The 12215-nt window shown below is 41.7% G+C and overlaps 1 protein-coding gene across 1 annotated transcript in view; it reads left to right on the forward strand.

The window, feature by feature from the left end:
- CSUI_001591 (guanine nucleotide exchange factor in transport amine-terminal) overlaps window positions 1–11582 on the forward strand; it is a 28032-nt gene extending 16450 nt beyond the window's left edge. Inside the window, exons 5-10 of the mRNA XM_068061796.1 lie at window positions 96–3416; window positions 4596–7184; window positions 8050–8126; window positions 9016–9307; window positions 10142–10523; window positions 11521–11582. Coding sequence (XP_067926230.1) covers window positions 96–591 — 496 coding nt within the window. The 3' untranslated portion in view covers window positions 592–3416; window positions 4596–7184; window positions 8050–8126; ... (1 more) ...; window positions 10142–10523; window positions 11521–11582. The remainder of the gene's footprint in view (window positions 1–95; window positions 3417–4595; window positions 7185–8049; window positions 8127–9015; window positions 9308–10141; window positions 10524–11520) is intronic.
- The last annotated feature ends 633 nt before the right edge of the window (window positions 11583–12215 follow it).

The raw sequence follows: 12215 nt of genomic DNA on the forward strand, positions 1-12215 counted from the left end.
CTTTTCTCTCTACTTTCTTTCTTCTTTGCCTATCATGTGTCTTTGTTCTTTTCTTTCCTTCTCTTTCTTTCTTTCTTTCTATTCAATTGAAACAGATTCATCTTTCTTCAAAAGACTTTACCTCGTCAAGCAAGAAAACTTCTTCTTTTTCATCTTTCCTTCATTCTGGAGAGAGTCTGTGGAACTATGGGTGGTGTATCTACTGGGGCTTCATACAGCATCTTCTATCTCCCTGTTTCTCTCCTTCTTCCCGTTCGGCTTCTTCCTCTACGAATACATACTACTTTCCTCTTTCTTCTTCATCTTCTTCATCTTCTTCTTTATCTTTATATGTCTATAATAATCCGTCTCATCATAGGAAAAGAGTGCTATCTCCTCAGCTCTTCACTGTCGACCACATTCTCATACTCCAAGGAGAAGAAGAGAAAGATGGGAAAGGAGAGAGAAGATACTACGAGGTACGCGAGATTCTCCCCGACCGTTTCATCGAAGTCTTTACTGCAAATACACGTGAAGTTCTCGATACAGCCTTACATCGAGAGAAGCTGTCCTTTTCTTCATCTCCGTCTTCCTTTGTTTGTGACCTACTAGAAGATGAAGAAGCGGGAAATAGAGAGAAAGAAGAAAGAAGAAGTGAAGAGATCTCTGGAGAAGAAGGAGATGATCAAGGAAGAAATGATCGAGAGATATTTAGAGAAGATCATGTCACTACTCTTCTTGTAGAGAGACTCCTAGCCGCTCAATTATATATGGTTCTCTTAACCAATCCGGCTTATATTCGGAGATATGGGAAACGATTAGATCTCTTACCTCTTCTGTCATCCTCTTCTTCGTCGTCGTCTTCTCATAGTTTAGGTCTTCTCAAAGACGCAACTGGAGAAAAGAAGGAGGAAAGATTGATAGAGAGCAAAGATCAACAGCATCGACCTCGTACTTCCTTGTCGCCTTTCGAGGAAGATCTCGTGAAAGAGAAAGACAGAGAAGAAGAGAAAGAAGACCACGTGACAGATCAGAAGACTTCTCAAGAGAGAGAAGACCAGAGAAGCGGGAAGATGAAGTCGCTGAAGAACGAGGGAGTGAGAATAGGAAAGGAAAAAGAAGAAGAAGAAGTAGAACATGGGGAAAGAAACCATTTCTCTCATCTAAAGGATGGAGACAAGAAAGATCCATACTGTAGAAAACGGATAGAAGAAGAAGACGAGAGAAGTCAGCTGTTCACCGATTTACCCTACATGAAGTGTAGAGGAGAGGATCTTCTTAAAACTCTTATATCTTTATATCTTCATAAAGGACCTAATCCTTTCTTTCTCTCTTCTTCTCCTCCTCAGAGCTCTTCTCCTTCTTCTCATACATCTCCTATTTCTTCTTCTTTCCTATCTCTTCTATGTCATATGTGGTTCTCGTCTTCACTTATCGCGCCTCCATCGCTTACAGCGTCTGCTTTACACTTCTCTCTCTTCTCTTCAGGTCCATTACTTTCTCTTCCTTTTCTTTCTTTTTCTTCTCTTCTTAGACTTCCTTCATCCACAGAAGAAGTCAAGAAAATAGGACACGAAATGTGGGACACCTCTCCTGGTATCTCTTCTTCTTCTTTCTTTTCTCCCTTGTTACCTTCTTCTTCTTCAGTGCCATGCAATTCTGTCCTTTCTTCGTCACTTCTCTGTAAGGAGGATAACGGGGATGAAGGGAGTTTTCTCTCTTTCTTGCCTTTCCAAGAGAAAGATCTTCTCAAGAAGAGTAGCGCTCTATTGAGAGATAAAGAGACGTCTTCTCAGATCCATTTTCTTCTCAAGTTTCTCTGTCTCTCTTCTTCGTATACATCGACTTCACCCAGTCTGTCTCCTGCCGCTCGACAGATACAAGCTTATAGTGCGAGAAACCTTATAGAGAAACTTCCATTGTTCTTTTCTTCTTCGTCCTCTTCTACTTCTCCAAAGAAATCCTTAGTTGAGCTTTCTCCTTCCTTCATAGATCTGTCTCGCGGTGGAGGTTCCCAAGAAGAAGTTGCTTCTTCTTCTTCTTTTTTCTCATCTCCTCCTCACTCTGGTGTATCGACAAATCCTTTTGATATAACGAGCGAAGGAGGAGAGGGGGATGAAGGGGGTGCCGGTTTGGAGAAGATTTCTTCGTCTTCTTCATCCTATGATAAGGATGAATCTTTCATGAAGAATCGATTGTCTGAAAGAAGAGGAGAAGCAGGAGGTGGAGCAGCATCGAGACCTTCCCCAGGTTTATCTTCGTCACCTTTCATGGATGAAGTGGTTGACGAAGATCTCTCGCGAACGTCTTCTTCTTCTGTTAATCAAAGAAATGTTTCTCATCATTACCATCCGTCAAGTAAAATTTCTTCTTCGAGATACCATGCTAGTGATCAACTTCCTTCTAATAGTAGAACATGGACAGGTCAGGGTGTACATACACCAGGAAGAAGAAGCTATACAACCTCCGATATAAACTATCATTTACATCTAGTTGATGTTGTAAGAAATCTTCTTGATATCTCTTCGTTTCTACCTCCTCTACTTTCGTGTCCTTTTCCTTCTTCGTCTTCTCTCTTTCGTGAGAATTGTTCTTTCTCTCCTCCAGCATCTCTTTCACATAAAGAAAAAAGAAAGAGAGACCCGACGTTGGTATCTCCTCCTAGTCACCGAGAGGAATTCGAAGAAGAAGAGACATGGAGAGAGATATCTGGAGAGAGATGCATGGCAACAGGGGAGGAGAAGAAGAAAGACGAAGAAACGGTCAAGCCGATGCCTACGAGAGAAGAGAAGCTTCTTCTCTCCGATCTTTTGACGTGGATAGAGAAGGAAGAAGAAGAGAAAGAAGATGAAGGAATGACACTAGGTCAAGGGAGAGATAAGATAGGAGTCCGAAAGAAAGAAGACGAGAGAGAATCTAAGATGGTTCATAAGAAGGGCGATGAAAGTAGAGTTCCAGAACACCTTAGGCGCGGGGATCTTCAACAGCATGATGTCCTTGGAGCTAATCAATACGCAGCAGTAAAACAAGAAGATACGACGGAAAGAGAGAGAAGAGAAAGGATAAAGGAAGAAGAAGAAGGAGATGATGATGATAATGTGTTTGACGGGGAAGGGTGTCTTGTCAAGATAAACGAGAAGATAGAACAGTCTCTAGAACCTTTGTCGAAGTCTCAGCCGTTGGTATCTTCCCTCAAAGTCTTTACCGTTCAAGCTCCTCTCTTAGAGAGTCTCTTTGCTCTTCTTCTTTCTTTATCGACACGTCTTGTTCTGCCTCAAAAGAATCTTCATGAGCGCCAGCAAGGCGGTGCTTCTCCTTCTTCTTCTTCTTCTCCTCGTCGCCTTCCTCTTCTTCGTTCGTTCATAACTCCTACGGCCTTCTCTTCATATGAAAAGAGAAAAACCTTCTGCTTGCTGGCTCCGGTGCTTATCAGAGAGGTAAGAGAAAGACCGAGAAAGAATGAAGAAGAAAAGACGAAGAAGTTGTATTGTCCCCTTTATCTATCTCTCTATGTAGATAGAATCTTACCATGACTTTGCGGGTCTAGGTCTAACGTCTTACATGTACACCTCTATTTACTTCCTTTCTCCAACATCGATGTCTCTCCTTAGGAATGAAGTAGTCGTTGTACAAGTTACTCGAGTGCGATTTCTACAGAGTTCCTCGTCACTTTCTCTGTTCTCTTTATCTTTCTTTCTTTCTCCTCTTTTCTTTATTTATCGTTCTTGCGATTGTCTGTGTTTGGTGCAGCAAAAAGGATGATGATGTGAAGAGCTTGAATAAGGTGTATGTACACCCGATAGATGGATGACCTTATGGAGGACACACGTACAAAGATCTTTGTATAGTTTTGTATATGTTGTTATCTTCACAATGATAGATACAAATGATACATGATATCATGCATAATAGCATAATCCTATATGTCTCTCGCTCTCTCTCTACACATATGTACATATGTATATATATATATATATGTATTTGGGAGATGTAAGTTTGGATATATCTAGCTCTATGTCCTTCTGACACTTTAGCTGCTTCATGTTCTCTGTATGATTGATTTTCTTACGTAGCTAGTTAGGCCGGGTGTATATACATCATACACCTAAGTAGACCGATGGATTTATACATCTATTCACGTAACTTTGTGTCATTTCGACTTTAAAGAAGATAGTCTTCTTATTAGACACTCCGCTATTCTATCCTCCTCATCTCCCTGCCTCTTCTTCTTCTTCTTCTCCGTGTCCTTCCTTCTTAATCTTCTTCTTTTTCATTTCCATCAACTCGATGCTTTATGCGATAGAGAATATGGATCCATTCTACGTCTCAACTATAGCTATCTATGTGTCTATACTTGAGTATAATAGAAGATCAATATATAGGTCTCTCTCCCTTTTCCTAGATATATCTATCTATATGTCTGTCTGTATATTTCTATGGTAGTATGTGAATATGAAGATATACGGTGTTCGAAACTCCTGCGCCACTTCTCTTGCCTGATTAGAACATTCCCCTACTTCACGTGTAGATAGATCTCTCCTTCTGTTCATATCTTTCTTTCTTTTCTCTCTTTCTTTTCTTTTCTTTCTTTCTTTCTGTCTGTCTTTTGTGCATAGATTTGTTCCACGTTCCTTCATCCCCGAGTATTTTACCGAGACACAGCAAGCTACGCACTAGGCAGTCACGTTTTGCTTTCCTTCCAGAAATTCTTTCGATCTTCTTTCATCTCCGTGTTGTGGAGTGAATATTACGAAAAGAGAAGATTCATGAGATGTCTTAGGCGTCATGTCTCTTATCTTCTAAATCAAAGAAGAGAGGAGAAACCTGAGGTTACTCATAGCGAAGACGAAGATGTGCGGAAGGGCGATGACTTAGATAGATCTTCGCCTCCTTTCACATCAGAAAGAGAGAGACAGAGAAAGAAAGACACAAATGAAGAGAAGATAGGAGAAAGCGAAGTCAGGAGAAGTCACCCTTCTTCTTCTTCTTTCTCTTCTTCTCTTATCAAAGAAGAGGCGAAACAGAAGAAGAGAGAAGGGGTGTCTTCGTCTTCTGAGAGAGATAGGTTCAGCGCTTGTCATGAGAATCTTCAACATTGTCACTCTCGTGATGAGTCACCAAGTAAGCTATCTAGTACTTCTCATCTTCATTCAGGTGTACATACACCTCATGTCTCATCTAGAGTAGAAAAGGAAGAAGCGAGGAAAGGTTCAAGGGATGATCTACTTCAAGAGAATGACAATGAAAGACACGGGGCAGAAGCTTCTACTTTCTCTTCTGTTCTTAATGGAGATGATCTTCTTGCACGTGGAAAATTCAAAAAGGAGAATGATGCGACAGTGAGGAAAGCTTTGAAACAACAGAAAAGAAGTCACGACCAATCACAGGAAAACAACGAGGATAGCCATTCTATTCATTCTTCGCTAAAAGAAGAAGGAGAAGGAGGTGATGGATCTGTTGGAGTGTCTGTACACCACCACCCTTTCAAGCCACGTCATCATCGCCATCACTATCAACGTCATGGCATTTTTACTGTTGAGACAGTGAAGATTCAAGATCAGCAAGAACCTTCACAGGATCGACCTTACTATTCTTCATCTTTCTCTTCTTCTTCTTCTCTTCCTTCTCTTTCGCATCGTTCTATAATACGTCGAAACGAGGAAGAACAAGAAGAGGAGGAAAACGGCATCCCCCATTTCTCCAACAATCCAGCAAAGCACCGTCATAAGAAGGGAGATGACGGAAAGATCAAACCCTCTTCCTCTCCTTCTTCTTCTCCACAAGGAACTTCTTCTTCGACCCTATCTTCATCTGAACCGAGAGGACAGGGACAGCCAAGGGAAGAGAAAGACGAAGAGAAAGAAAGAAGAGATAGAATAAAAGAGGTCTCTTCTATCTCTCACGAGAGATCTGTCGCATTCTCTTCTTCACCTCATGAGGGAAACGCCCAGTCTTTCTCAGCGTCAACGTCTTCTTGCTATAAGAGAGATGATCTTTCCAATGAGAGGTCTCCATATTTTAACAAAGTATCAGATTTCTTACAGGAGATCTACGGTGAAGATGGAGTATTCCAGAGGTCTTTCCAGTGGAACGCTGCTCTCTCCTCCTCCTCCTCATCGTCATCACCGTATCATCCTATGGGGGTTCTCTATATGTGTCTATCTCATGTCTTATCATGTCTCACTCAGCTAGCTAAGTGCCGTGTCTACTCACCATCTCTTGATTATCTACGTGTCTGGCAGTTACCTTTTCAAGTCGCTCTGACTCTCCTTGAAGATGCGGCTCACACCTTGCCCTACGCTTGGCAGTTCTCCTCTTCTTCTTCTTCACGTCCTTCTTCTTCTCGTGTCGGTCATCTGCGAGAGAAAGCATCACACCCAACTCTCAAGAGAGAAGAAGAAGGAGATAAGGATACAAGACGTCGAAAGAAAGATAAAGAGAGAAGAGAGAACGAAACCAAAGAGAAGAGAGGAAGAACGGAAGGAAAAAAAGAAGAAGATGAAGAAGAAGAAGAAACGAATTCTGGTATCTTGTTTTGGAGATGCTTCAGTCGGACAGTGAATGATCTTCTTCTTGTTCTCAACTTCGACCATCATTCTCGTCATCCCCGTTCAAATTATCCTCCTCCTTCTCATTCTTCTTCTTCTTCTCCTTTCTCTTCTTCTTCATCTCCCTTTCAAGTCGGAGGAACGGATTATCCTTCTTCACATTATGGGCCGAATCCGTCTTCTTCTTCTTCTTTCTCTTATGGCGGTAGAGGAACACATCGAGTGTATACAAGCCATCATTCCTCTCCCGGTGCCTTCAATCCTTCTTCATCTTCTTCTAAAGCAGATTTCAAGGCTGTCTCCTCTTTCAATCGAGCTCATCCTAACTGCCACCAAGAAGACTCTACAGGCTTCTCGACAAGATCAGGAGAAGGAGACAGAGGCACAGATGCCTGCTCTTCTTCCTCTTCTCCGTTCTTTATTGCTCATCACTATCATAATACGAAAGGAAACATTTCTTCTTCTTCTTCAGCACCCCCTCCTTGTCCTCCACCTCCTCCTCCTCCTCCGCCTCTTCCTTCTTCTTCTTGTTATGGTTTATCTTCGTATTTCTTCGATAAGTGGATTCTCCGAATCGTAGGGGACCTTCTCTCTCGACCTCTGTCACCGGGCTGTCCATGCTATAGCTGCATCTCCACGCACTTCTATCCCTTCTTTGTAAGCAAACAGGAAAGAGATAAAAGAACTTCTCGTAGATAGATCATAAAGATAGATTAAAGATAAATAGATGAATGAAAGATAGATAGATAGATTAAAGATAGATAGGTAGATTGAAGAGAGAGCGGCGTGCGTATTCCTTTATTTCTCTTTCTTTACGTGTTTTTTCTGACTGAGTGTGCATCGTCTGTCTTGTATGTCTACATACATCACACATACATACATAGTCATACATAGACAGACAGCATATGGCTAGTAAATAGACGCCATAATGTTGTAAGCACCTGTCATGTAGGAGAACGAGAGGGGGGGGCAAATCACTTCGTCTATTTTCGGGCTTCCCTGCGGCCTATCTGTATATAGATCTACACATCTTTATCTCTGTATATTTATATGTCTCTATACTTATGGCTCAGCAGTGTATTGGAATGTTGTCGGCAGGTATGTACGTCGAAACGAGAGAAGTCGAGGTCTGTATGGATCTTTGGTCAATCAACTTTGAGAGAAAAATGACAATGTGATGATGCCTCGAAAGAAAAACAGAAGAAGAAAGAGATATAGAAGAAGAAGAAGAGGAAGACTTTTCAGGAGTTGAGAAGGCAACGAGATTCCTCCAGACACTCTACGTGCAATGATAAGAGATCTCGAGAAAAAGAAAGAAAGAAAGAAAGAAGAGAGGCGTTTTCTAAGTGTATTTTTGCAGGCATTTCCATGACAGGATGAATGTAGTTATTTATCCGCAGCAAAGGAACTTCAGATGATGACCCTTCTAAGCGAAAGAACTTTAGATCGATGCTCTTTGTGTTTTGGTTTGCTGCTTTTTTCTCCCTCTCCTGTCTTTTCTTTCCTGAATGAATGAACTTAGGTGAAGGTGGTCGATGAGTATTGCTCCTCGTCAGGCTCAGATCGACCGGCTATTGTGGGTCACGAAGCCTTCTGCATGTAAGTCTTTCTTCTCCCCCTCTCTGCTTCTGGCCTTTGTGTTTCTTCTTCATTCTCTTCTTCTTCTTCCTCTGTCTTTCTCTTTTGGAGAATCCGCCTCGAGATTATAGTGGACGTTCGAGCGAGAGGGAGCAATCTAGGCTGTAGAGAGAAAAGGATGATTTAACACTCTTAAAATGACTTCAGAGAAAGAGAGAGACAAACCTTTCCTTCCAGTCACTACAATAATTCTGTCATGCACTCTCTACTAGAGCTAAAGGAGGGGGGGCGTCTCAGCAGCATAGATAGATTAAAGATAGCTAGCTAGATAGATATAGATAGGTTAAAGATAGGTTAAAGATAGATAGATTGATAGAGTTTATGAACTCTCTGAGAGCTTGTTTTGCTTGTGCGAGTGTCTGTCTGTGTTCTTCTCTCTCTGTCTCTCTTGGTACCGGAAGAGAGACAGAGAGAGAAGCGACACGAGGCAACGAGAGAAGATCTTTCGCATCTAATTATACATCTTCCTCTGTCTCTCTCGTGTCTACTTTATCTGTCTATTTATCCATTCGTCTATCAGTCCCCCTATCTCTATCGAAACATCTTCATAATCTTGGCTTTTTCGCTTTTCATTCCTTGCACGCCCGGCCATTTTGACTACATCTAGACTACTCAATCCTACACAGCATTTCTGGAAAGAAGATAGAGACGCAGGTCTTTCTCTCTCTTTCTCCATCACTTTCCTCATGCTTTTTCTTCTGTTCTTTCGTCTTTCATTTCTTCTTCTCCTCTTCTCTTTCTTTCTTCACTCTTCTCTCCCGTGGAAAGAAAAGTGTCTCTTCAGAATAAACGACTCCGTCAAGAGATTCGCTCTTTCTTCGTCTTCCTTCTTTCTTTTCTTTCTCTTCAGGATGTTCGATTTAGCAGAGGAGAAATCTCAACAGGTTCGAAGAGCCGGGAGTGTATGTGTAAGAGGAGAGGGGCGTCTCGATTCTTCTCCAAAGAGGCAGTGTGCTTCGTGTCGACGGTCGTCGGCATTTCTTTCTCCCTCTAAAGGAAGAAAAGAAGATTTCTCAGGTGGTCCTTCTCACGCCGTCTTATTAAGGAGAAGCCCAGCACGCATGCAGCATGTTCTTCCTCTTCTTCTGCGTCGTTGTGCGGGAATTCTCAAACGATTCGAAACATCCCTCCAGTCTTCTGAGGTATTTCTTTCTTTTTCATCTTCCTTCCTCCTTCTCGCTGGTTAGCCTGAAGAGAGGAGAGCACATCACATCTTGTTTCCTCTCTTCTTCTCTCTTCTTTTCGTCTCTCTCTGAAACATGATAGTGAAGAAGGTGTCGCTCAAGTAAAAGTTGGACTTGTGGCCTTGCTGGTGCGAGCGCAGTGGGTAACCTGTTGGGAAGACGACCCACCGTTCTTGCGGTCGCTCTTCTTGTCTTGTTTGTATCGATGTGCCTTGTGTATGGACATCCAGACACACACAACCTTCCATGTCGCTAGCTAGCTAGATGAGTAGCTGCTCCGCTAGCTAGCTAGCTAGCCACGGAGAATGTAGCTATGTAGACATGACTGTATGCATTTGTTCCGGGGAGAAGGTGAGGAGGGAGGGTGTGTTGTGTAGGGACAGAGTATGGTAGAAGACTTTGTTGGGAATAACAAGAAGATACAGGAAATTCCTCTATGAAGATCCACATACACAGACAGATGGATGGATAGCTACAGTTGCTTCATTCCCTATCATGCCTTCTGAACTCGGCCTCACTATTTCTGTCTATGTATTCATCTATCTATCTTTAAGCTATCTATCTATCTATCTGTCTTTAATCTATCTATTTATCTATCCATCTGTCCGCCTTTAAGCTGTAGGTAATTATAATAGTCTCTTCGTCGTTTTTGTCGGAAGCTTTGTTTCTTTCCTTTTCTCAACTGTGGTGTTCTCTTTTTAATCATCTCTCTGTTCTTTTCTTTCTATCTTTTCTTTCTTTCTTCTTCCGCTTTCTTTTCTGTCTTTTCTTCTCTTTTCTGCTGTCGAACAGACATCTAGCTATATGGAAAGGCATGCATTTTCGGGCCACCGTTCTTATGCTTACTGTGGAGAAGGAATGGCAGGAGAGGGGAGAATAGCTTCATCTTTTTCTTCTCGTCCTCGTTCTTCGCCTTCTTCTTCATCTAATCTTCTTCTTCTCTTCATTCTTTCACGTCTCCGAGCTCTCAATACATCTCCTCTAGCACTTCAAGCTTCTCTCGTTTCTACTGCGACTCCTCGTAAAGCTCAAGAGAGTATAAATGAGAATGTTGATAAGAAGATCGAGAAGTCTTTAGATGGGGGTGATAGAAGAGAAGGAGGCCACGATCTCTCTTCTCTCTCCTCTTCATCGTCTTCTTCGTCTCGGTGTATAGCTGCAATGCATGCAGCAGGTAAGCAAAATGACCTCCTTCAGAAGACTTTCTTTATCGCATATCATTCTTTCTCTCTCTATCTGTATCTACATGTGTGTGAGGTAGAATGCGTATGTCTCATTCTGTGTATGTGTTCTGCTTTCTCTCTCTCTTGTAAACGTCACTATGGAGGCGTTTCTCCTTGGCTGCATGCTCTACACTCACACGCATGCAACCACCCCGTGGTCTTATAAAGAGGCAGTCACATACATAGACATACATATACGTATGTACATATACATACATAGACATACATAGACGTATGTACATATACATACATAGACATACATATACGTATGTACATATACATACATAGACATACATATACGTATGTACATATACATACATAGATATACATAGACGTACCCATGCATAGACATACATACATACATACATATTTCATACGCGCATGCATGTCTCCGTCTCTCTTATGTATTAATTAACTATCGAGCATGTCTTTCCCTGTCTCCCCTTTTTCTAGTGTGTGCGTGTCGATCGATCTTTAGTCTATTTATCATCTTTAATCTATCTATCTCCAATCGATCTCTCTTCAATCTGTCTATCTATCTTTAATCTCTCTATTTCCGTAGCATTTACTAGTTCGCATGTATGTGCCTCATATCATGCGTGGTGACTAGATCTCTTATGTCTCGCGTCGTTTTCTTCTTCTTCTTGTCTTTGTGTGGGAGAGAAGATGAATCTGAATTAATGGATTTCTTCTTTCTTTCCTAAAGCTTCTACTCTTCATTCTTTCTTCTTCCCTTTTGATACACATGGTGTCTAACATCTCAAACAAAGAGTGCTTTCGGATGATTACTTCTCTTTGAGTTCTTGTGTGGCTCTTCTTCGTCTTCGTCATCCAAATTCACTTCCTTTCTTTTCTCTCGTTGTCTCTCTTTCTCCTTGTTTTCTTTCCTTCTCACCTTCTTCGCCTTCTTCTTTGGGTGCGGTGTATGTACACCTTGTCCTACTGCAGGTTCTAAATGCCATCTAATGCTTCTCCTGCCTCATCTCATTGGATGCCTAAGCACCGATGATATGTACGTCGTCACTCCTTCTTCTCTCTTCTCTCTCTCTTCTCTCTTCTCTTTCGTTCTTTCTCTTTCCTCTCAATCTAGTATAACGTGAGGATCCACTGTGTGTGTACATATGTATACCTTCGTATCAGAGCAGATCTCCCGATGTGGTCTATCTATCTCTATCTATGTGTTTGTTTGAATGGCGAAAGAAAGATCTGAGAAAGAGATGTGAAACAAACCCTCACATCTCCTACACCTCCAGCATAGCATGAATTAGTATCTTTCCTCTCTTGGGGTGCCTGAAAGAATAGCATACTCCTTGGCTTGTTCTCCTTTCTTTTCTTCTTCTCCTTTTCTTTCGTTCTTCTTCTTCTATAGGCGTCTTGTATAGCGATGGAATGAGGAAGGAATCCATCTCTTCTCAGGAGTGTTTGAAATATTCAAGGCCGGAGGACGTCTCTGAACAGATCTAGATGATACCTAGATAATGTCTATCTCTACCTAGACGGAAAAAGACATCTTGAGATATTCAGCTGCTGTGTATTCAAGACAGACGGATGACTTCTTATCTTCTTTCTCTTCAGAGATATACATACGCGCAATCACATACATACATACACATACATACATCCACATATATATATACATATAT

Source organism: Cystoisospora suis, assembly GCF_002600585.1.
Source record: "Cystoisospora suis strain Wien I chromosome Unknown contig_642, whole genome shotgun sequence".
NCBI classification, from domain to species: domain Eukaryota; phylum Apicomplexa; class Conoidasida; order Eucoccidiorida; family Sarcocystidae; genus Cystoisospora; species Cystoisospora suis.